A 25,412-nucleotide genomic window follows, 5' to 3' on the forward strand; every position below is an offset into this window, starting at 1 on the left:
GTCCTAAACAAGTTAAATATGTCTTGGTGTATCCTAGATACAATATATGTGTGCAGAACCGAATAGTTCACTTGTTGTACAGGAAGAATTGGGTTCAGAAGGTAAAAATAACCTGGGAAGAAAGACAAAAAGCATCTACATTTTTAAAGGAGAATTTAGATGTTTCAGGAGAAAATTGACAGTAAAACACTACTTGTGGGCAACTCAACTTTTACCTTTTAGAACTAGGTAAATCTAGCAAAAATAAACAAGAAGTTAAGAGGATGAATAGAATTTTAGAAAAGTTAGATATGATAGTGCTCTGGAGAAAACTGAATGGGAAAAGAAAGGAATTTACCTTTTTTCGTGATATATATGGTTCTTAGACAAAAACTGACCATGTATTTGGGTATAAAAACTTCCCAACTAAAATGAAGAAAAGATGCATCCTTTCCAGATCATACTGCCATAAAAATTACATTTAATAAAAACTATGGAAAGATTGATTCAAAGCTCAGCAACTTAAAAATGTTTTAGAAATTGATTATTAATTGGGCAAAATAGATTTTGAAACCTAGAGTTTTTCAGATTGTCACCAATTAGACATTTTTGAAAATGTTCATTGCAAATTCACTGGTTATCAGCATAGAATTTAGCTTTTCACTTTGAGCTCTATGGCTAGATATAGTTTCTTTTATAACCTTATATATGTGATGAAACGAAACATTCTTTCTCACTTGTTCTGAATATTTTTGCTTTCTTTGATTTCAGAATGATCCTGAAACATTACAGAAATGTCTAATTTTATGCTATGAACTTCTGAAACACATCTCTATTTCTACAGGCATAAGTGCAACTATGAATGTTATTATTGACTCTTTGGTAAGTTAGCAATGGTCTCTGATGTTTTATTTTAATATTGTCTCTTCCTTCTCACTCCTTTCATATAGTATATTTTTTAGTATTGAAAAGTATATTTTTTAGTATTGAAAAGTATATTTTTTATGTGTGTAAAATGTGTCCTTGGCCAAAGAACACTATGTGATTAGCCTTGCATAGGAAGAGCTGAAGAGGTTAAAACCGCTCAGGGATAACAGTGCAAAAGAACTTTCCTATATTACAAATTCAAGTAATGTTAATTGCTATAATCTTGGATCTCATTCAAAGAGAATTTGTTACTGAAATACACTTAGGACCTACCATATCTATCAGATAAGAGTTCTTAATCTTTCTTGTGTCATAGATCCTTTTGGCAATCTGGTAGAGCCTATAGGCTGTTTAGAACAGTAATGCATATATGAAAACATTATTTTATCAAGGAACCAAGTTAGATCAATGGGATTATCATTTTAATGAGTTTTTGTGGAATTATGATTTTATAATACATGCTATAAGTAATTATTTTACATTGAAGATTCATTATATTCATCTTAATTGTTTTAATTTCTAATGCTTTGTTTTAGATTCTTCCTGGAATAACAAACGTTCATCCTGCAGTGAGAAATATGGCTGTTTTATGCTTAGGTTGTTGTGGTTTGCAGAACCAAGATTTTGCCAGTAAACATTTTGCATTGTTATTGCAGGTAAAATTTAATTTTTGACAATATTCACTTGTGCTTTTTCAGGACAGAAATGTGTTATCTGTCATAGTCATACTAAGTAGATATTCTTTAGTTTGGTTTCTATTCATGTGGAACTCTTGCCTCTTTTTTTCTCTTGAAAGCTCCTGACTTCATTGAATGAGGAAATCCTGTTCTTCCTTTTTGGTTAAAAACCAGTCCCACTGCTTTTCTCAGATAATCTACATTTGTTAGATGATTATTGTTTCACTTTGATGACTTTTTCTTTATAAGTAACAGTTGCTGACTAGTAGAAATTAGAAAAGTCAAGGAAGCTCAATAATTGAAATTGCACTATGTCTAAAATTTAGAGATAGATATATCATCACAATTACATGCTCTAGGATATGGCATGTTCTTCAAAATCTACACAAATCAGATTTATATAAAGGAAGTTATAGTATTCTGTTTTGTTTACTTTTGTCATTTTATAAATGCGTTTTCTTAGCTTTTTGATTGTCAGTGACTCTTAACAGGTAGCTTTAAATTTTCTGTTAGACTTCTTGTGTTCCTAATAGGTAGCCATCTATAATACTTCAATGGTCCACTGGATCCATAATCTCATTGAGATGGGTATTCCTGATTCTTCTCCTCCTGTGCGTTTCTTGACCTCATAAATTCCCTAACTTTTCCACAGAGCCTCTGGCCATCACACTTAGGTCCTGCCTCTCTCTGCATTATTAGTCTGTGAGTAGTGCAGTCCTTGGTTCGCCATCCTTTTCTCTCTGACATGACAGACTTAGCTCTATTTCTTATATGATGCAAAGACCCTCAGAAGGATAGGAGACAGAGCTAGATTTGCCATCTTCAGATATTTGGAGGATATCCTGTGGAAGGGCAAGCCTTCAAGGAGTGGGCAGAGGGTAGTGAGATGGATTTAGGTTTGTTGTAGTGAAAACTTGCCAGGGATTTGAACTATGAAGAAGTCGCATGGATTGCCTTGAAAGACAGGAGATTTCTTTCACTTGTATTTTTCAGGCTGGCTAATGACTTGTGGAGGATGTTGTAGCAGGGGTCCTCAAACTTTTTAAAAAGGGGGCCAGTTCACTGTCCCTCAGACTGTTGGAGGGCCGGACTATATTTAAAAACATCTCTCTGGATCCTCACCTTTTACTTGTTAGGGCTTCCTGGCTACTCTCTCATTCCTTACTGAGTGGCCATGGCTTTTATATGATTAAGTTATCTTTGGTGCTCAGGATGAGCATGTTTGTTTCCTCCTCAGAAGCTGAGCGTACGTCCTATTTGATGCTTGGTATATTTTAGACTTTAGGTTACCTAATTCCATCTTTTCCTTTTCAGCTTTTTCACATTCATTCTTCTTGTGTCCTCTATGGTCCAGTTCTTCTCTGAGATTATTCTACTGTTTCTGATCTCCATTCTTCAGTATGATCCACATCCTTTTCCCAGGATGTCCCCTTCTGCCTGTTCACCTTGCTGTTTCTTCAAAGCTTTCCCCTAACTCTCCCCTTCTCTCTTTTCTCCAAGTTCTCCTAGAGCAGAGTATTTCCATCTTATCTTTTCCCTGATACTATCACAATTTGCATCCATGTGCCCCGCCTCTACTGGCCCTAACCCTCCCAGCCCCCTTCCCAGGTTTCTCCTTACCTGGAGTTCTCCATGTGGATGAAAAATCCTATCACCTGGCATCTTGCCTGCTCATCATTGCTTAATCAATGTCTATTTGGATTAGGTTTTCAGATTGCATCCATTCTCTATTTGAGATCAATTCCCCCAATAGAGTTCTTTTGTCATAGTGAGAATTAAAATATCATCAGTGTTCTTAAACAAAAGTACTTTCCTTTGCTTTGACTTAGGTTTTGCAGATTGATGACATCGTAATAAAAATAAGTGCTCTCAAGGCAGTTTTTGACCAGTTAATGTTGTTTGGGACTGAACCATTTAAATCGAAAAAAGTCAAGGATCTTGAGAATAGAGAAGCAGAGATAACTGAAGACAGTGAGCTTGACCATGAGCTACAAATGAAAGCCGTTGAAGAAGAGAATGTCACTGCTATGAACACCCTGAAGCTTCTGGCTAGTTTTCTGGACAGTGAGGTAAGGAACAAATGTCAGCCTCTTATGAGATATCCTTAAAATGTAATGTTATTTTTTGGTATACATTTATACATGGATTCTATGAGCATCAAACATGTTTTTCTTGCAATATATAGTATCTTCTAAACCAAATATTGAGTTACTTGTATAATATTTTGTGCTCTTATTTTTGGAGGACTACTTAGGGATTCTTTATTTTGCTTTCTCTTGGTTTTTCAAATATATAAATTGAAAACTTTGGGACCCATCTAGTGTTCATATTTTTAGATGTTAAAATTGCTTTGGAAACACTTCTGGTCAACCTGTTGTTTGTAAATTGTTTTGGCCATACATGCATCGGTCTTGTCTCCCACACAAGGATTATAAGAGGGAGAGCCTTTATGTCAGAAGGTCTTACTTCTCCCCTTAAATCTAGTAAAAAGCTGAACATATTGCCAGCATGTAAGAAGTACTTAATCATTGAAGGGCTTATTCAGATTAGTGACTTTAGTGCAGGTGAAACATTTTCTTATTGTTCTTTTCTTCCAAGAAAAATTTCAAGAAAATTTAGATTGATTCATGAATATTTCTACCAGAGGATTATATTGTATGATCATTTATTCATTTTGCAAGCATTTGTTTAGAATCTACTCTATGTGAGAGATCATGTTAGGCTTTGGGGAATTAAAAATGAAATAGTTGCTACCCTGGAGAAGGGCAAAAATAATATGAACATAGACTGGTATATACAGTGTAAAAATATGTACAGAATGAAAAACAAAGTAATTTCTCTAGCTAATGTAACAACACTATAGATTGAAAAAAGAGATTATTAGGAACTAAGGGGGAAAAGATAGCTTTTGAATAATTCCTCCTTGTTTTGGGGGAGAGGGATCTTGATTACACCGTGACCCTGAGTCCTCAGCATGGACCAAACAGCCCAGAAGCTCTGCTAACTTGAGTTACATTTCCCAACCCCTTCTCAGGGAAGCAGAAAGGACTGTAGGTCTGGTTAGTAAAAACTCTTTGGTCTTGCCCAGGGGATATTATAAGAAAACAACATGGTGTCATAGAAAAGATAGAGCCAGAAGACCTGGATTCAGGGGTCACCTCTGGCACTTTCCCAGATAAGACTCGGGACAATTCGCTGACCTGCAAAATGTGACCACTGAACTTGATATTGTGCAGATCTCCTCTTTTCTTCAGCTTCACTTTAAAGCTCCATCTTCGACATACATGTTTTCCTGATCCTTTCCCCTAAACTAACTTGTACTTCTCTTGTCTGTTACATATATTCTCTAAGTCCATGTCTCTCCCAAGAATGTAAGGTTTAGGGATAGAGATTGTTTGATTTTTGTCTTTGAATCCCCGATCCTGCAGCACAGGGTCTGGCATGTAGCAATTGTTAGAACAAACTGAAGAATTACTCAGAGGATTATGAGTTTACTCCTTTTATTGGGAGGGTGGGGGGGGAAGGAAAGGAAGGCCCAGAGTAAATAGCGTAGTCAGCAGATCCTGCCCCTGCCACAGGCAGCCTAGGCCTCTTGTCAGGCAGACCTTGCCAGAAGACCCTTAAGCTTAGTGCTTTTATCTAGTCTTTGCTAAGACTAGGAAGAAAGTCCAGGTCCTTCAATGAAAAGGCAGCTTCATGCCCTTGAAAAGAAAAAGGGGAGCGCTGAGTTAGTTTGCAGAGCTTTACTGAATCTAAAGACCAAAGCACCAGAGACTTCCTATGCTAACAAGTGACTGGAGCTATAGGAGGTGGCTTCTGAAACCCGTTGTGACTCAAGAGAATCTAGAATCTGGAATGTAGTATACTCCAAAGTAGGAAACTGAAAATCCTTAGGAGGGGTATATGTGTGTGTGTGTGTGTGTGTGTGTATGTATGTATGTATCATATATGTATGTATATAGTCAATAATTCCAACCATTTTTCACAATTTGCAATCTATATATATAGTTCTTGCCTATACAGTTTGGATCGGTATAACTGTAGGAATTCACTTCTCAAATGACTTTGATCTCTTAGCTGTCAAAAGATTGCAATATTTAGAAATAATTTCTTCATTTAAAAAGTGTGAATAATAATATTCTTCTTAGAAAAATACTTTGTAAACTTTACTCTGGAACATGAGTTATAACCACCTGATCCCAGGTTAAATTATGAAATGGACAAATTATATATTTTATTCTGTCTTTTTGTACTACACTTGCCATAGTTTGTTCTTTTAGAAGAACTAGGTCGGTCGGTGGATTTTGAGCTTTATCTTTAGAAAATTATAGTTTAAAATATCAGGGATGATTTCTTGTCTGTTGTAGAAGTAGGAAATAATGTGAATCGATTCTTGTTGTCATTTTTGAAATCTGCTTCAGATTTCTGAGCTCCGGACAGCAGCTGCAGAAGGACTGGCCAAGTTGATGTTCTCTGGACAATTAGTCAGTAGCCGGCTTCTTTCTCGTCTTGTTTTGTTGTGGTACAATCCTGTGACTGAAGAGGATGTTCAGCTGCGACATTGCCTAGGGGTGTTCTTTCCTATATTTGCTTATGCAAGCAGGTATTTGGATCAAATTCATGTATTAAAATGTGACTTTAAAATGTTATAACTCCTCAGTTGAATTGTGGGCAGTGAGGGAAAAGAGAGGCAAGAGAACTTTCGAAGAATTTAATTCTAACTTTATAGAACAAGTGCATTTATAACAATTTAGTCAATTTCCCTCTTCACTTTACCCAATAAAATTGTCTCTATATGCAACAAGCTATATATTTGGGGTCACAAGAGTCTTTAAATTGCTCAATACGAATTTCAATGTTTTCCTATGTAACATTTTGCTAAAACATTTAAAATTTGCCCAAACCAGACAAACAAAGCTATCCCAAAGTATTTTTTAAAAAATGGAAAGTAGAAAAAAGGTATTTCAAAACCATTTTCTCCATCATGGAATCAGAATACTTGAAGCTTGGCATCATGGTCAGAGATGTTTTCCTGAGGGAGTTAGGTACAGCATTAACTGCATGAAGAAGAAAATTTTATTGGAGCAACAGTTGTGAGGGTATCAAGGGATTGATGTGAAAAGTTTCTGAACCAGAGACATGGGGGGAAATTTAGTGAGAAAATCAATCAAAATGTTTGAATCACCTATATATGAATTAAAAGCATTCTTGATGAGTGCTAGTATGGAGCAAACAGATTTTTCCAGGCTCTTTTCAACATGTCTTTGCCATCTCAGTCTCCTGAAAGAAGTAGAAAAATCAGCTCCCATTGTGCTTATTGTTTTATAAACATTTATTTCAGCAGGACAAAAAGATGCCTTAGAGGATCTTTTAAAAACAGCATTCTCTTTCCATATATCATTAGCTTCTTCATTATTTAAGTAATAATAGCTAATATATCTACATATGTGTGTGTGTGTGAATACACACACAGAGACAGAGAGAAAGAGATTTACATATATGTCCATACTTTGCTTTCACAACCACCTGGGAGTTAGGTGCTATTATTCTTAGAGGGACAAATTGGTCCAGTTTGGAACTGGATTAGGTAGAAACTCTAGGGTAATCAGCAGAGCTTCTGTTAAGGCTTCCTGTACTTCCTGCTTGTCCAAAATAGGAAAGCAAACTTCAAAAACATGTATGCGTGAAAAGGGATTCGAAAATTACTTCAGTGATTGTTATTTTGCATTAAATAATTACCATTTACTTATATTAATGCCAAACATTAGTCATTGTTTCAGTTTTGTTTTTGGTTTTTTGTTTTTTTTGACCTACAAAAATATTTTTATGAACTTTTGGAAGTAATTTCTCAGCTAATTTTTCTCTCTTCATTGAAGATAGTTTGATTCAACCCACACTTATGTAAAATTTATGATTAATAAGATTTAGATTTGAAAAAATACACAGGAGTTTATCTAATCCAAAATGTTCACTTTGCAAATGAGAAAATAGTCCCAGAGAAGTTGAGCTCACCTGAGGTTGCTCAGTAAGTTATAGATTGAGATTTGCTTCAGGTTCCAAACTCTGTTTCCCTCTTTGTACCATCCTGTTTTGTTTTAATGTTGTTCATAAGACCCTGCTAATTTTAACTGGCTGTCTACTTTTGCTGAGGTGTGATAGGCTCAGATAAAAATGATCCTACCCAAGGTGGATGGTTAGATAATGTTGGGCCAATCTGTACAGTAGTGGAGTAAACTTTATGGGTAATGTTTGTTAATGTTCATTTGGTTTTCTTCTGTTCTTAAAAGTGAATTTCATACTATTTTAATAGTGCCTCATGACTTTATAACAGGACTAATCAGGAGTGCTTTGAAGAAGCTTTTTTCCCAACTCTGAAAACACTGCTTAATGCGCCTGCATCTTCTCCGTTAGCTGAAATAGATATTGCTAATGTAGCTGAACTACTTGTGGACTTGACGAGACCAAGTGGGTTGAATCCTCAAGTCAGAAATTCCCAGGACTACCAGGTATGTCTCTGAGCACAGAAGAGAGATTGGTGACTGACCTAGTAATGGAGGTCTCCCTGTTGTGGGGTTGGTGCCATTGGGGCTCAGCCCTTAGGGTCAAGACTCAGACGTGAAAGAGAAACTGTAGAAATGGGGGTGGCCTCTGGGATATTGGGGAGTGGTCATTGAGAAAGTGAAGAAGGCTGTAGAACGTGTCAGCAATGCCCTAAAACAGAGACCTTTGATAGCTGTTCTGTCTGAGGGTTTGAGCTGGCACCCCCACAGCCGTTTAGGAGCGGATTATTTTTTCAAAACCATTTTAGAGATGAGAAACCTGAGGCATGCTGTGGTGAATACTTCTCCAAGGTCACAACCAAGAATCAAATCTAGGACTTCTGATCATGAGTCCAGGACTCTCTTTGGCCTGCTGCAGGCCTACAGTTCAGTTAAGTCATTGATATTTACTGAGTGCCAGGGGTCCCTGGGGACTAAATTTACGTGGGGAGACAAAGGTGATAGACTCAGAATTCAGAAAGGCCCCTCTCTCAACCCACAGCTTGCCCCTGTGCAAGTGGAAGATCTGCTTCATGAAGGAGGCAACTCAGTCTTAGAAGTTGTTAGGAAACTCTTAGTTTGAACCCAAATCTGCCCTTTTCCATCTCTACTCAGCACCCTTAGTTCAGTCCTAAGACCCAGGAGAATAAGTGTCTCCACCCTCTCCTGTAACACAGATTTTCAGATCCCTGAAAGTCCCAGGCAGGTGTCCTGGTTTTCCTCTCTTGGTCCCTAAATCGTCCTTGTCCTCAACTCTTCCGTGAGACATGCTCCCCCTTCCTTTCTCATCCTGGGGGTCTGGCCAGGGCTGTCTTTACTGCTCTGCTGGAGTGGAATACATCTTTCGGATCAGAGCAGAGCAGCAGTGGGTCACTTCTCTACATGGAGTGGGGCTGCTGTGAGAGGGCAGCCAGGTCTGTGAGACATAAATGAGGATGTCAAATCCTGTAGGAACTCGGATACCAAGGGGGCGTCGTGCCGGGATGGTGGGGCACGAAGGGTGGCTGTTCCTCAGATACATAGAAAAGAGTGACATTCTAAAGGAAAGTGTAGAAAGCAACAGAGGCAACAGTGTGCAAGTTATTTTTTGGGAACCCTGGCTGGGATTAATTTGGGGGAATAATATGAGATTTTGGAAAAGTGAAAAGTGAAATGGGTGGATTTTAGAGGATATTGAAATACCTATGCAAGGAATTTGGACTTGATCTTGTGGGCAGGAAAAAAGTTGATGAGAGTTTGATGACAAAACAGTATGTTCAGGAATTTACACAGTCTAAAATAAATTGCTATCAGGAAGGCATCAGAAGAGAATTTAGGATTGAATCAAATAATATAAATTGGGATAAGCAGTGAAAGGATGGATATAGGTTTTTGTAAAGAAAGATTTGATCATTGACTATAACCAGTGGGTCTGGGAAAATAGAAAAAAAGGACTCGAGAATTTTCAGTTTGTGGATGAGAGAATAAGAAGACTGTTGACAAGGCAAATCAGAATATGTGGAGTTCAGAGTCATAGCAGACTGTACAAGCATAAAGGTTCAGCTCAGGGAGTTAAAGATTGGATTAGATCTTACAAGAGCTTCTTGGGCAAGTCAGTCATAAACTGCAGCTGATTTTCACACGTACTTTTTTTTTTTGCTTTTCTAGACTTCAACAGTACATGATAATTTAGCCATAAAAATTTGCAATGAAATCTTAATAAATCCAAGTGCGCCAGAAATTCGCTTTTATGTAAAAGCCTTGAATTCTTTAGAATTCAGTGACAGCTCTACAAAAGAACTTACCGTGTTATTGGATGAGATTCTTGAGGTGTGTAAGTAAATGAAAATGTCCTTTGTTGTAGCTGTGTAAAAATATATATATGGAAATGTTTATTTTAAGGAATTTAGGTGTTTTGTTATTCCCCTTTTAATCAATATAATTCTTTCTAACAACTTTTTAGTAGAATCTCTGGGGTTCTCTAAGTATACTATCATATCAGCAAGGAGTGATAATTTGGTTTCCTCATTGCCTATTCTTATTCCTTTAATCTCTTTCTCAACTCTTATCGCCAAAGCTAGCATTTCTAATACAATATTAAATAGTAACGGTCATAGTGGGCAACCTTGTCAATATAATTCTTAACTGAATACTGTATAAGGTGATTTTGTTTTTAAGAAACAAAATTATTTCTCTGCCGAAGCATTTAGTTAAACTTAATATTATTTGATCACAAAACTTGATGTCTAATTGCTCTTTTTTTGAAGCAAGATTAAAAAATGCCACTTAAATTGTATTAATGATAATCTTTTCTATTACAGGAAGTAAAAGATAGGACATGTTTGAGAACCTTAGAGAAGATCAGGATACAGTTGAGCAAAGTGAGTAGTGAATGTGGTGGCCAACAATTTTCAGGAGCCCAGGACAGTCAGAGCACCTCCATGATTGCTAATCAGAATGAGGAAGGTAATGATGAAATGAAAAAGTACAGTAAATTCTCACATGTGCCATTCTGACGGCTTCCGCGTCCACTTCGCACCACAACATCCGTGACTTCACATGGGGATGGGTGTGGGATTGCTCGCCTTCACCTGTGTGTGAGGAGAGCATCACAAAGGGAAACTCATGGGTTTGTATGGCCCTTGGTAATGATGAAATGAAAAAGTACAGTAAATTCTAACATGCGCTGAACCTCATTAGATGAAGTTGAGGATGTATCTGTGGGCAGTCTTGCCTAAGGGGACAGGGCGGCATCCCCACCAGAATAAGGTGAAGCGTGTGTAGATGGCAGTTCTGAAGAAAGGTCTCAGGATTTCTGTGAGTCACAGTCAAAAGCTGACATGTTCTTGGGCTATGGTGAGAGGAGCAGTTTCTAATGGGCATTTGAAGCCCTTTACATGCTGATCTCCAGCTTCCCTTTCTAGCCTCATGATGTATTACTTTCTTTTACACGCCCCAAGCCTGAATGCTCCCTCCTCCCCACCCCTCCCTTAGGATTCCTGGTTACTTTGACAGTTTGAGTATCATCTTCTGGCCTGTTCTTTTCTTTCCCCTTTCCTCCCCCTGGATACTATTGCTTTTCCTATATCTCTTCTCTCCCCCCCCCCCCCCATATTTTTTACATAATGCTAGATATGCATAGCTGCCACAATTGAATATGCAAGTTCCTTGAGGACAGACTCATTTTTTTTCCTTTGTATTCTATAGCATTTAAACATGGTATGGCACATAGTGGACACTTAAGAAATATTCATTGATTTTTATATGTGATATTGTCATACAGCATTTGGAATTAATTGCTATTGTACTGAAGAATGCATCTTTATAAAACTGGGAGTAGTCCATCAATTATTAGATGTCTCAAATAGGGTCTAAAATACTGAAGTCATAAGAATATGCTGTGTCACTTATGATTTGGATGTCATTTTGGGTTTAACAAAGATGTTATTCATACTGAGGACACGTAAAGTAAGTACTTAAGAAGAATTTGCTTTATCTTTCCTATTTTTTTTTAAACAGAAAAAAACAAAGAAATGTTTCAGACTCCTTTTGTAACCAAAAGTAAAGATGCCAAGGCACTTAAAACCACTGCATCCAAGACTAACAAAGGTACTGTGCAGTTTGACTTCTCACTGTTTACTTCAAAATAAAACAGTTGTTCTTAGTCACAAACTATATGTCACTTAATTTAATATTTATTTTGAAATGTTGCAAAACATTTTAATATCTCTTTAGGAATTAAAATTGTAAAAGATCTCTGAAGTAACTCCATTTTCCCCTCCCATAGTCAGTGTCATTTTTCTTAGTCCTGAAGTCATATAAAATGAAAATACCATTTGTATTAATGCTTTGCTCCTTATCAGAAAAGAATAAAAAAGAATACAGGGCCAAAAAGTTCATAGAGCTTTCAGCTTCTTCCCTAAATTTTTCTTTCTTTCTTTTTTTTTTTTTTTTTTTTGGCTGAGGCAACTGGGTTAAGCGAGTTTTCCCAGAGTCACACAGTCTGGAAATATTAAGTGTCTGAGGCCAGATTTGAATTGAGGTCCTCCTGCCTTCAGGACTGGTGCTCTATCCACTGCACCACCTAACTGCCCCTTCTTTCCTAATTTTTGAGGGAGGTTAGCAAGCAGAATTCTTGATGTGGACTACAAAGCATCTCCCATTTGTGGCTGGTGGTGAGGCGAGATTCTGCTTTGTGGCACTGAGATCCCTTTCCCTCATGCCCAGTTTGGTGGCTTCCGTGCCCCACCTTGCACCACGATGTCCATGACTTCACATGAGGATGAGCATGGGGTTGCTTGCCTTCACCTGCATTGCGAAGGGAAACTAATGGGTTTGCATGGCCCTGGGTGCCCAGGAGAGTGCTGGGTGCCCTCGTTCCTCCTGCACTGTGGAGGTGTAGCAGTTTGTTAACAGTCTCGGGAATCGCAGGGCCCTGAGGCTTGAAGGCACCTGGCCTGTCCTTCCTCCATCCTGCTCAGACATTCAGGCCCTGTGTTCCTATGTGCAGGCCCTATAGCGGGTGCTGCAGAGACAACAGGTTCATGGAGGGTAATATTCATGGTTCATGGATCTTGGGGGTAAGATTGGAACTTAGCTATAACATAGATATTATTGGATGGTGTCGGAGCAGCTTGTTGCACAAGGAAGATCCAGGCAGGCTTTGTGGAAGAGGCCCTATCTGAGTCGGGGTTTGTAGAAATTTGCAGGAAGGCCTCTCCATACATGGGAAACAGCAAGGATCTGGAAAGCACGGGACGGGCGCAAAGCCAAAACCCAATTTATCAGGAGGGAAAAACTTCTGTTGAGCTGACGTTGTTGGGACTCTGGTTCCCGGGACTGGCAAGGGGTGTTTGCTCATAAATTGTTCTGTCCTCTTTCAAAGGACGCAGAAAAGTTGCAGCTGCCTCAAAATCAGTGAATAGAAGGCATCAACACGGTGAACCTCATTCTGAAAGGTAGGTGTGAGGCTAGCCCCCTTGGGTCCTCTTGGTCCGTCTCTTGAGTTGGGAACAGCTGGCAATGTCCGGCAGCATTGAGGGACACGTGTGGGCAGTGGGCAGGAGGACCTGCTTTGGGCCCTGCCCTGGGTGCAGGCTTGCTCAGTGACCCCAGAGAATTGCTCTGAAGCATGCAGGATCTGCTAAAGGGCTTTACCAACTTGGAAGGGCCATAAACATATCTATTATTGCAGCTGGAGCCCCATGCTCTGGTTGAGATCTCTGTGCTGGGCTTCTTGGCCCTGCTCACTACAACGTTTTCCATGATTCTGGGTAGAGCTACTGTTCTCCACTGTGCTGCTGCTGCCGCTTCTCTCTTTGTCTAACAATATATTCCAAAATTAAAGTCACCCAGAATTGCAGGCTCACACTTTCTGAGTTTGAGATTTGTTTGGATTCATGAGATGGTGATACTCGGCTGTCACTTAGCTTTGGCAAGTGTGTGGACTGCTTTGGGTACATGATCTAATGCGGTTCTCACTGTAATTCTGAGAAGTACAACTATCTCTATTTTCCAGATGAAGAAAGAGACAGAAAAACTGGAAAAGAGACTTGGTCTTCACAAAAAGACTAGCTCAATTTCAGCTCAAAGTTAGTTGGAATAGTCAGTCCTGCTAATAATACATCTATGTGCTTTCAGAAATTCATTTTCCTGTCAATATTGGCTAAGCTCAGGTGAAAAAGAGCCTTTTTCAGGACTTGGTTAGAATAATGTGAGAATAATATGAGATAAGAACATTTAAATAATATTCCTTGTGAACGAATGGGAATTTTTCTTTTGAGTAGCTATTGGTAACTATTTCTTTGCAAATATTCAACTGATCTTGGTCTAGGACTTTTTGAAATCAAATTGTATCCACATCTTTTTAGATACAAAAGCAACATTGAGGGGATCCAACATTCCCTCTCAATAAGTTTTCTGTGTTAATAACAAATTAATAACAAATATTGTTAACTAAGAGATGAACTTGTGTTCCAGAGGCTTTAGTCCTTGACTAAATTACATTTAATGAGATGAGATGAAAGCTGCTTTGTAGCAATAAGAAGTTTAGAAATTTTAAATCTGAATTGAAATGGTTTCAAGTTCTATAGATGAATTTCATATTCCTTTTAGTGACCAAGAAATTCCAGAACCAGTTCCAGAGATGAAGATGCGCCTACCGAGGCGAGCTAAAACAGCAGCTTTGGAAAAAACAAAACTAAATCTTATACCTCTTCTTGGTGAAGAAGACAACTAAGAATTGCCTTCCCACCTGCATTCCCCCGCCAGCCCCATCACTGCCTCCCCCCCCCTCCCCCCCCCCCCCCCCCCATTTTAATGTCTTTTGCGTTTTAGGGCAGAAAAATTATTCAATTGCTTTTATATTAATAAAAGTTATTATTTGCATTTTATAACTGACCTATAAACACATTTTCACTATTTTAATTCTTTGGTCTTCTGTTTTATACCAACTTCCTTCAGTCTTCGTTTTTTTACTTCATTCCTTCTGTTTTCTAGATCCTGCCTTTTTCTCAGACATCTTAATTATATTTGTCAATTTTGAAATGAAAACTAATGCTTTTGTCCAAGTTAATTACTGTTTTCTCATTTATAAAGTTCAAAGAATTTCATTTCTATTGTCTGCGAAACTTATTTTCTCAACGATTGACACAAACCCCATACTAGAAAAGAGCACAAAAAGACTGTCATGAAAAGCTGTGTTTTCAGGTGGGATTGCAGCTGCTCGGAAGGCACTCCCCCCCACCCCCCCCATGGGATCATCGGTAGCAGGATGGGACCCCTGGGTTCTGGGAGTACACGGAGTATGGCTGGGGATGGTTCAGGTTGGGATTGTTTCTTTAGCGCATTCATGGAAGCTGGAAAGGGAGAAGGGCCGCAGGCCGAATGAGGGGGTGATGTTGCAGACTGGGTTCCGTGGGGGGAGATGGCTCTGGAGCTGGAAGAGCCTTTGACTTCGGCGGCCCCAGTCTCATGGATGCCCCGCCTTGTCCCCGGGCCCTGAGTGTCAGAAGCAAAATGAAAGAGAGCAACAAAAAGCAGGGCCCGGCTGTTCCTAAGCAACCCGGTTGTAATGAAATAGCAAATCCCCGTGGGATTCTGAGCGGGGGATGATGGGACGGGGTAGCTGAGAGAAAAACGGCCCGTGGGTGTTCCCCGCAGGTAACGTCCTGTCTCCCGTCTGCCCCTGTGCATAGGGCACCTGCTACGTGCCACCCTCAGAGCTCAGCACACGGGGATCCTATCGGGAGGGAGCACGTGCGGAATAGAGGGGAGGACGGGGGGGGGGCGCCCCTCTCCACCAGCGAGCAGCCCCCCCCGGGGTCCTTCAGCGAACCAGACCGAGGGGCTTGTTACGCGGCTGCTCCTGGACGAGGTGCGCGCGGGGGACCCAGACGCCAAAGTCCCAGCTCAAGTTCGCATTCACGGGTGCCAGGCATTAAAAAATGGGCCCGCCTGGGGGCGCTGCTTTCCTCGCGGGAGGTGGGATCGGGGACCAGAGGAGGCGGGGGCGGGGTTCAGTTCTGGGAGGAGCAGCCGCCTCCCCCCAACTTCCTCATGGTCGGCGTTGGATAAGCTGCATCTGATGTCACCGGGAACGGCCGTCCTCGAGGCTCCCAAGGAGCAGCTTCCCCCCCCGGGCCCTCCAGCCCCGCCAGCACCTTCCCTTTCCCACTCGCTCCTTCCCATCTTCCTGCGCTCCCGGAAACCCGCAGAAGCTTCATCCCTGCCTGCCCCCACTTGCGGACTGACTGACTGGCAGGCAGGTCTCACTGGCACACGCCTCCTTACCTCCCTATACGCCCGGCGACCTTCCTCGGAGAACGCGGGACACCCCATCCCTGTGCCGCCTGTGCCCGGTGATGGCCGCTCCAGAAAAGGAACAAGATCTGCCCGGTGGAGAGGAAGGGAGCGCGGAACGGCCGCCACCCGAGCCCTTTATGGAGAGAGGGCCCAGGTCCTCAGGATCACGCTGGGAGACAACAGGAAGGCCCGGCCGCCACCTACCGGAAGTGAGCTGTTCCCGGAGCCCGTGGGCACGCAGTGCTCCTCCCAGGAAGGGTCACGTGCCCCGCCCGCCCCTTTGGGCCGGAGGAGCCTCTCAGGATTGGGCGGTCTTCGTCACGTCAGGACACGTGCGGGTTTCCGGAAGTCAGGGGGCGGCTGGGAGGGGCTGGTCTTCCTCCTCATCCGGAGGAGACCTCTGGGATTCCCAGGGAGCGCCTGGCTCGGGGTCAGCTCCGGCCTGCCCGTCACCCCCAGGAAAAGGTCAGAACCATTCGGGGTCGGCCCTGGAACCATGGTCAGCCGTGGGCCGGACCGAGGCGGCGTCTCCGGCCCCGAAGGGGGCTGGCCGCAACGAGCCTCAAAGGGCCGAGGGACGCCCCACGGGAGGACGCAGAGGAACTGGACCGAGCCCATGCCTCGAATTCAATAATTACAGCAGGGACCAGTGAAGCCCGCGAGAGCTTGCTGTGCGCCAGTCCTGGGTCAAGCGCCCGGCCGTGGGAGGCGGGGCCTGCGACTAGTCCCTCCCCACCCGGGTCACGCCCCCTAGCGTCTGGAGCCACTTCGGACCGCTCAGGAGCGGGTCTTGCTCGCGCCAGGCCTGGGCGCGCCCCCGCCGCCCTCCTCCCCACCCATTCTCAGCCTCTGATCGCTGCCGAGGGTCGCTCCTCCCTCCCGGCCTCTGGTGAGTAAGTGCGCCTTTCCTCCGCGGGTGGCTGGGCTGCGGGGGTAGGGGCGGGACAGCCTCTGCAGGCACCCATTGGCGCGTCCGGTGCCAGACGGGCCGCGGAGGAGGGGGTCGTGGGGGCCCCGCGAGGGGACTGGCCGCGGCCGCGGAGGAGGGGGTCGTGGGGGCCCCGCGAGGGGACTGGCCGCGGCCGCGGAGGAGGGGGTCGTGGGGGCCCCGCGAGGGGACTGGCCGCGGCCGCGGAGGAGGGGGTCGTGGGGGCCCCGCGAGGGGACTGGCCGCGGCCGCGGAGGAGGGGGTCGTGGGGGCCCCGCGAGGGGACTGGCCGCGGCCGCGGAGGAGGGGGTCGTGGGGGCCCCGCGAGGGGACTGGCCGCGGCCGCGGAGGAGGGGGTCATGGGGGCCCCGCGAGGGGACTGGCCGCGGCCGCGGAGGAGGGGGTCATGGGGGCCTCGCGAGGGGACTGGCCGCGGCCGCGGAGGAGGGGGTCATGGGGGCCCCTCGAGGGGACTGGCCGCGGCGGCCGAGCGGGGGCGCGCGGGCTCTGGCTGCCCCAGCATCCTGGGGCTTTGCGGGGCGGCGCTCGAGGGGCTGGGTAAGGAAGAGTGACGTCAGAGCGCGGGAAGGCGGGCAGGAAACCGAGCGTGCGCCTGTTACCGGCAGTGAAGCGGCCGGTTTCGTGAGTCACGCTCATAGTAAACTGACTTTGGGGTTGGCCGCTCCTGTGAGAAAGTGACTAAAAAGCTGCGTAAAAACCGGAAACCCTTAAATGAGGCAGCTCCAATGCTTGCATTTGGGAAGGATGGTTTTTAGCGCTTCTGATCCTCGAGCAGACGGTAACGGCTCACGCACCGGCTTCCTCGGAGCTTGGCCCGGATTCCCGCCTGCCTCTGACGGTCACCGGGCGCGGCACAGGCGTCAGTCACCCCGAGCCCCCCTTGAAGCTGCCCGGCTGTAGGCCCGAGGACAGTCCCGAGATGGTCGGTCCTCAGGCAGGCCAGGGTAGCTGAGTCCCAAAGCCGAATCCAGCCCCTCCCCCCCGTCCCTCAGAGGCCCCCTCCCCCAGAGAGCTCGCCCTAGCCCTCCTTTACGGCCCTCCCCACACCAACACCGATTTATTTCTTTTATTCCCAGCAAAGAAAACGCGACAGAAAATGTCTAACATTGAACCTTTTTTCCCACTAAAAATTGTGCATCAAGGACCAAAAGTATGTACACTTTATTTTCAATGGGTTATATTAGTTTAATGTGATGTTTCTGAGGAGAAAAAAGTAGCATTAAGACATCACGGAAGGAATTGTTCTAAAACCAAAGAGGCATTTGCCGGGAACCACTAGATACTACCATACAGTCACTAGAGAATCGGAAACGCTGGGGCGGCTGAATGGGGGGAAGCGAGAAGACAGACATGGCTGCCCCAAAGATGCGGAAGGACAAATTAGAGAGAATTCCTCAGTGAGCCTGCGCTCCGAGGTTCAGGGCTGGAAGGGACCCGTGAAGCTGTCTATCTAACCCTCCTACTTTAACGGATCTGGAAGTCGGGCTCCTGCCTTTTGCCCATGGCCCTCCGGGGATGGAGGGCAGAGCCTCGTTGGAACTCAGAGCTGCCGACTCCCCCTTTCGGCCTCTTTCCCACTGTATCGTGCTCCCAGGAAGCCTTGAATTCCTCCCAGAAGTTATTCTAAAGAATAACCACAATTTCAACCTAGCGATATGCTTTATAATTCTTGGGAGGAAAGAAACCTTTCAATGTACTATGATAAGTCACCTTGATTTAAAAGGCATTGGAAATATGCTGTTAAGAAAAATATTGTGTTTTATCAGGATGGGTTTTGTTTTACCTCCCAATTACCCAGGATGGTCCAAATGGGCAATCCATTGGTTGTCAGCACCCCTGATTTTCCCTGATCCAGGTCAGCCAGTGAAGACTTTTGTAAAACCAAGTCAAACACAAAGCACCTTGAACTCTTATGCTTGAATTGTATCACAAAAAACACTGAGAAGCAGCCCAGCCCAAGGACTAGGCCTTGAGGCAGGGAGCCCTGGATTCGAGGCTTGCTCTGACCTGTCCTCACTGTGGGACCACAATTCCTCAGTGTCTCGGCTGCTAAGACAGGGATTATTCATCTGAGTCCTATGGACAGATTTTGAGGGATCTGTGAAGTTGTATGGGAAAAGCACATCTTTATTTTAATATAATCGGCTTCTTTTGTAGTCCCGTGTTTTTTATTTGATGCATTTAGAACTCTTATTCACTGATCTGCTAACGGTTAATTTAGGACCACAACAAAAGGGTCGGAGATCTTGCTCTAAGACTTGCCTCTGATCTGTAGAAGTTGTTTCTATACCAAAGTTTTTTATATGGATGAAATTTGAGGTCTGGCCCCAAACCCAAACCAAATTATCATGAGATGAGTGCAGAGGCTCTGTCTGGGTTTTGGGAAGAGAGCAAGCAAAAGTCACGGCCTCCTTGTTAGAAGCCCACCCTTTCCACGCTGTTCTTCTTCATTTGGAAGGGACGGAGGTCTACAGAGATACATGGCAAAGGAATCCCTCTCCATAGTGACCACCATCCAGCTGCCTGCACAAAGGGCCCCCAGAAGTTGGCTAAATGACAACCTTGAAATTGAATCCATAGAAACTTTTTTTCCCATAGATTTGCCATTTCCAGAATCTAAGCAAAAAATTCAGGAGGAAGAAGATGAGTCAACTGAAATCAAATGAATCAAATCCACTTATAAAAGGAACTGTGCAAATGGTTGACAGCTCGTGAGTGACTTTCCCATACATGTGAAATGGCTGAAGGTTTCCTTGGGGACACATCTTTGTCTTGCCTTTTACTGCTTTGCCTCGAGGTAGTTGGTAGGTAATCAGATGAAATGATGTATGGAAAGCACTTTGCAAACCTTAAAGCGCTTTATAAAAGTCAGTATTATCATTATCATTATTATTATTATCATCGGCATCCAACTGCTACAAAATCATGTACGGATCAGGTCATCAGCACAAACCTTAAAATATTTGCTCTCCAAGTCACATTTTACATTATATATTAGAACTTTGTGCACAAAACAAAACAGAGACAAAATTATATATTTAAACTCAATAGGACATACAAAAGTCACAAAATACTATTAAAAGAGAAACATCAAGTTCCATTTGTACTGCAAAACCCCACGATGGTCAGGTGCAAAACATATAAAAATATATAAAGAGTAAATCAAATGAATAATGCTAGTGATTTAATATAAAGACAAATCACAAGATTGGAAATATTTCAAGAACAAGAAATGCTTATCATTGGGTAGAAACGATGGCGATGTACAAAAGGGGATAGTGCAAGAACGCTTTGACAGCCTAGTTCTTCTCTTCACTGGGGAGCTCGTGGTTCCCAGCTGGCCAGCTGGCCAGAGGTGTGGCTTGGACACTTGGATTCCACTCGGTGGGCTGATTAAGGCACATCTTAATGGGCTTCAAAGGACTACTTGCTGTGTTCATGTCAGACAAACCCTGATTCTCATCAGTTTTCATTTGTAGCATGCTGGAAAACAAACATAATACAATTTAGTTTCTTTTTCATTTCAAAGCAAGCAAATCAACTTTCTGAACAGAAATTGCTTATTTGGCTTGTTTTTTGAACCAACCTACTATAGAACAGCAAAAACATTCTACTAAAGGGTGGCAATTATTTTTTCTGGGGCTAGATGTTTTGTTGAACTGAAGGCATTTCAATTCAGTGACTGTTTATTAAACATCTCCTGGATATCGGGCACTGGGGGACACAGAGACAAAAAATCCAAAATTTGCTCTCCAGGAGCTTCTGTTCTATTTGGGGGAGACTAATTGGGAACTCTGGAGAGATGACGAGTTGGAGGATCAAGACCATCACCCACTGGGCTTATCGTGGAATTGGAGCTGAGGTCTGAAGGAGAAAGAGGTTCCCATCCCCAAGCAGAGAAATGGGATGCTGCAGGGCTCATGCCCCTGGGAATGGGCAGGATGGCTGAGAAGGAAGGCGACAGCCAGAGCCAAAAGACCCTAACAAGTCCAATGAAAAAGCCCTGGATTTTACTCTTTTTTATTTGTATTTTCTTCTCAAGGAAGACTGAAGCTTCTTGAGCACTGGAGGAGCTAACAGACCCGTGGGAATGCTACCTCAGCATCTGGGAGAAGAGGCTGGAGATGGGGACCGCTATAAAAGTCCTGGCAGGGGAGAATAAGGACTTGATTGTTCTGGGCTGGCAGAGAGGAGACCTGGAGATTGAGTGCTCTCAAAAGCTGACTCTGCCTAGTTGGGGGTGGCGGGTAACAAGGTGATTGCAGGGATGCCCCAGGCAGAGTAGGGGTATGGGGCCTTAATCAAGATAACCGGAGGCCTTCGCTTCAGCGTGCATCCCAGCCCAGAGCCGATAGGCTGCCTGAAGGATCATTCTGACTCCCATGTAAAGACCACAAAGGTCACACCTTCGAAAGGTCAAGCTGAAGCACTACATGGGCCTTTTGAGTTAAAATCCAGTGTTCTTTCCATTAAATGGTTGCCATGTTGGAAAGAGAAGGGAGGGTCGCTTTGTCCCTTCCTGAGAATGCTTGCTGCCCTGCCCCCTCCTTGGGCAGAATCCCCCCCCCAGTCACCTCCAATCCCTAATGTTCAGGTTCTCCACAGCTGTGGGGTGACCCAAAAAAGTGACATGATAATCAGTCATCTTGGACCTCGTCTTGTCCCTCCATCATCATCAACTCACGACTCCCGATCAGCCTCATCAGTTTGATGGGTGCGAGGCTGTTCAAGTTTGATGGCAAAGCCAAGTCTGAAGGTCCTAGTGGGTTGGGCCTTGGAAGAAAGAAAGCCTCTTTAGAATTGCCTTTTGGATTTCCTGGTGCCCATGGTACCAAGTGCCGCATTTAGGAGTAGAGAGGACACGAGATGCCTGACGGTGCCCTGTATGGCTAGAATAACTGGAGACCACGACCAGCTCTCCTCCTTCAGGAAACCCCCAGATCTGTGTCAGCCACCTCAGAGTCCCTTGATTTCTGTCCCCTTCTCATCTCCTCTCCCTACATCCTGAGGCAACCGGTCCTAAATATGGGCAGAGGAAGGAGCATTTGCCAGTGCCCACTGGATGCCAGCCATCGTGCTAAGCATTTTTTACAAGTATTATTCATTTGATCCTCACAGTTTTGTTAGGTAGTTGCTGTTATTACCCCCATTTTACAGTTAAGGAAACAAACAGGGTGACCTGAAGTGAGGGTGACTTTTGCCTTTGGCCCTCCCCCAGCCCTCTTTCGACCTTCTCTGTCCCGTCTTTTGACCTTCTCTGCCCCACGCTGAGGCTGCCAGCTCCAGCTGCTCTCCAGCCCCTGACATAGTGGCGGATGAAGGGTTGACAAAATGCCCTAGGAGCCCTCTGGGAGTTTCCAGTGGCTAATGCTTGGGGGATGGTGCTGCTACCGACATCTGTGATTATTTATTTTGGGTATTGCCAAGTATCCTGAAGAGCACACTTTCTCCTAGGGCGTAATATATCTGATAAAGAGGGGGACCCTAAAAGAAAAAAACCTTGTCTTCTTTCATTAGTGCAAGTGAAAGGGTTAGAAGCGGAAAGAAAACCCGTGATCGTCTGGGTGAAGTCCCTCACTGGACAGAGGACAGGGTGAGCAAATTCTGGGAGGGCGCAAAGCCATTGGGGGCCGGGATGCGAAGCCAGTGTGGGTCAGGGCTTGCGTGTGTCCCCGGGGTGCTCCTCCTTTTGTTCCTTTGTACTTTTATTTCTGGACTACAGGCCTAAGATGTAGGAATGAGAGTCCTGGCTAAGGAAAAGAGGGCATGAAAGGGCTGGTGAGAATCTAGTCTGAAGGGGGTGGGGGATACACCGTCGGGAAGTAGCACAGGAAGCAGTCAAGGAAACTACAGGAATGTGAAAGGTGCCCTCAAAGTGTGTAGGACAAAACTGACGGGGCCTGCCAACAGGACCTTTCACCTGAAGCATCAGTGCAGGAGAGACCCAGGGTGCTGGCCGAGAGGATTGTTTGACTTCAAAGCTGTCACTGAAATGTGGTGGTGGGGAAGCTAAGAAAGGGGAGGGGGCCATAACCAGGAAGGGGAGTCCAGTGAAGTTGGAGTGGGAAAGGGGCTTTTTCAGAGAGTTCTACAGTCCAAACTGCATTTTATAGAGGAGGAGAGTGGAAGGGGAAATAGTGGATTGTGAAGAGAAAATCAGCATCTGTTCTTCTAAGAGCAGTGTCATGAGCACCAATGCTTACAATGAACGGAGGCTGAGCAGAAATGCTAAAAGAAACATTAAAAAAATTTATCCTGGAGAAAAGATGAAAGAAGGAAGGAAAGCTGCTCGGGATGGACGGAACAATAATAGATGACACAGGAAAGCATTGCTGCTCAGTCCTCATTTTGCTGCTTTTGTCAAAGAAAATGATTTTGATCGTTTTAGTTTTTTTCCTGCAAAAGAATTGACCCAGAAGCTTGAGGAAGGAGGCAGGAAAAGAGCTCTATCAAACACCAAGAAGCCTTTGGTGATGTCGTATCACCAAGCCCATGAACTGCACTCTGGGTTACTGGAAGAGCTGGTAAACGTGCTGGAAGCCATTACTGGTGATTTTAGTAAGATCACAGAAAAAAGAACTGACAAAGACGAGTGGCAGCAGCTTTTTTGAAGGGATAAGATAAATGAAATCAGAGGTAGATTTAGAACCTTTTATCACAGAGATAGTAGATTTAGAGTTGGAAAGGACCTTAAGAAGTGATCCAGTTCAACTCCTACATTTTACTCATGATTATGCACAGCTTTTAAGAGTCTGAGACAGAATTCGAACTCGGTGTTGCTCTCAAGCTTGACACTCTTATTCCCTCTCCCCTTTCTTCCTTGAGCTTTCTGGATAGTGAACATCTAGAAAACCATGTGCTTAGAACAAAAAGCCGCTATCTCTTCATGAAAAAAAGATCACCTCCAATGAACTCCCTATCCTGTTTGATTGCTATATCTGGCAAAGGCTCTAGATTCAGTTTTCTTGGACTTGATTAACTGTCTCCTGTTGTTCTTGACAAAAGTACAATTAAGATCACATCAGTTCTTAAACAGTCACACCCAAGGAAAAGTCACTGGATTTATATGACCAGGGAAGTAGACCCCAGATTTGTGTTTGGCCCCATCCTGCTTACTATATTAGCAGTGATTTGAGTAAGAAAAGGCCCATCAAACTTGCAGATGGCACAAAGCTGGGAAAATTAGCCAGAAGAAATCTCAATAAGCTATTTTCGAATAGGATGAAATTTAACAGCAATACATGCCTAACTTCTCACGGCTCTTCACAAATACAAGATGGGGAAGTGTCACCACATCACAATGAGATCTGGTGAATGTAGCTGATCAATAATTATGTGGCAATAGTAGCCACTGAAGATAGAGAAAAAAAGACGCAAGTTTCTGACATGAAGGGAACATGTAAGAAGTATACATGAAATATAAATTACAAACAAAATCAATACAAGGTAATGTGGGATCTGGAGAGGAGGCAGAAAAGACCATGTGTAACTGGTGGAATTTAAGCTGGGCTTTGAAGGAAACTAGAGATCATAGGAGTTAGAAGGGAGGAAGTTGTGCAACAAGGCAGGAAACAGATAGTGGGAAATAGTAGGGAAGCACATTTGTTTAAAATAAGGAACTGCATGTGACTAGGATCTAAAGGAACATTGGGAATAGGTTGTAATCTGCTGGCCAGAGGGCAATTGATTCTAGAGAGATCCAGCCTAGTACTAGGAAGGGGATCTTCCTAACTTAGTGAGATCCCATTGGAATACTGTGTTCAGTCCTAGGTCTCCCTTTCTAGGCAGGATCTTGGTAAACTGGGAATAGACAGAAGGAGGAAAATAGGAGGATAACCTTGAAGCTGACACCACAAGAGGATGAGTTGAAGAACTGGGAATGTTCAGCCTGGGCACAACTTGGCACAGACAATTAAGCATCAGAAGAACTATTGTGTGGGAGAGGGATTAGGTTTGATTGACCCGATTCCAGTGATTGGGACTAGGAGCAATTGCAGAAACAGATCTAGACTTAATGGAAGGAAAAGTCACTAATAACAGACACTACTCAACAATGGAAGGTTCCTTAATGCCAGTACTCAGCAAGCATTCTGAGTGTGTTTACTGTAAGGCTGGCACCACGTTGTCCAAAATCAAGCGGTCCTGTCCTCAGGGACCTTACTTTGTTTGGAGGTTGGGGTGGTGGTGCTATGACAACATGCATATAGATAAATAGAAAATATACACAAAGGAGGCCCAAGTAATTTTGGGAGGAGTTCTGAACCTATTTTTAAGAAGCTCTTCTAATTGCTCCATAATCTTTGTTACTTCTAGAAGATAACCCCAATTTATTCTGTATATGTCATTTGTACATAGTTGTATGTGGTTTTCCATGAACTTTTAGAGAACATGGTGTCTCCTCAGCACTTTGGACAGCGCCTGAACTCGGACACTTAATAAATGCTACCTTCTGGCGTTTAATTTGTGATTCTTTGGACCCATATTTGTGTCTAGCGTTTTTTATAAGTCCTTTGAATCCTGAAGTATTACCATATCTGTAAGATACTGATCAACCAAATT

The 25,412-nt window shown here is 43.6% G+C and overlaps 2 protein-coding genes and 1 long non-coding RNA gene across 4 annotated transcripts in view; 1 reads left to right on the forward strand and 2 right to left on the reverse strand.

Moving 5' to 3' along the window:
• The window catches only part of NCAPG (non-SMC condensin I complex subunit G), a 32,810-nt gene extending 18,446 nt beyond the window's left edge, over window positions 1–14,364 (forward strand). The window contains exons 12-21 of the mRNA XM_003773355.4: window positions 751–861; window positions 1,443–1,562; window positions 3,413–3,652; window positions 6,005–6,186; window positions 7,915–8,089; window positions 9,770–9,931; window positions 10,423–10,567; window positions 11,621–11,710; window positions 12,987–13,059; window positions 14,216–14,364. Coding sequence (XP_003773403.1) covers window positions 751–861; window positions 1,443–1,562; window positions 3,413–3,652; window positions 6,005–6,186; window positions 7,915–8,089; window positions 9,770–9,931; window positions 10,423–10,567; window positions 11,621–11,710; window positions 12,987–13,059; window positions 14,216–14,339 — 1,422 coding nt within the window. The 3' untranslated portion in view covers window positions 14,340–14,364. The remainder of the gene's footprint in view (window positions 1–750; window positions 862–1,442; window positions 1,563–3,412; window positions 3,653–6,004; window positions 6,187–7,914; window positions 8,090–9,769; window positions 9,932–10,422; window positions 10,568–11,620; window positions 11,711–12,986; window positions 13,060–14,215) is intronic.
• On the reverse strand, window positions 3,659–11,047 carry LOC105750923. The gene is made up of 3 exons (XR_004230355.1): window positions 10,604–11,047; window positions 9,907–9,965; window positions 3,659–5,284 (listed from the first exon to the last, which is right to left on the reverse strand). It is a non-coding gene; the product is annotated as an uncharacterized LOC105750923 (long non-coding RNA).
• A 5,706-nt stretch (window positions 14,365–20,070) lies between the features above and the next one.
• The window catches only part of LCORL (ligand dependent nuclear receptor corepressor like), a 146,040-nt gene continuing 140,698 nt past the window's right edge, over window positions 20,071–25,412 (reverse strand). The window contains exon 7 of one of the 2 annotated variants that reach the window (XM_031943321.1): window positions 20,071–20,336. In XM_031943321.1, the coding sequence (XP_031799181.1) occupies window positions 20,153–20,336 (184 nt within the window). In that variant the 3' untranslated portion in view covers window positions 20,071–20,152. The remainder of the gene's footprint in view (window positions 20,337–25,412) is intronic. The other variant, XM_031943317.1, reaches the window with a different exon arrangement.

The sequence above is a fragment of the Sarcophilus harrisii genome, chromosome 6 (genome assembly GCF_902635505.1).
Source record: "Sarcophilus harrisii chromosome 6, mSarHar1.11, whole genome shotgun sequence".
NCBI classification, from domain to species: Eukaryota; Metazoa; Chordata; class Mammalia; order Dasyuromorphia; family Dasyuridae; genus Sarcophilus; species Sarcophilus harrisii.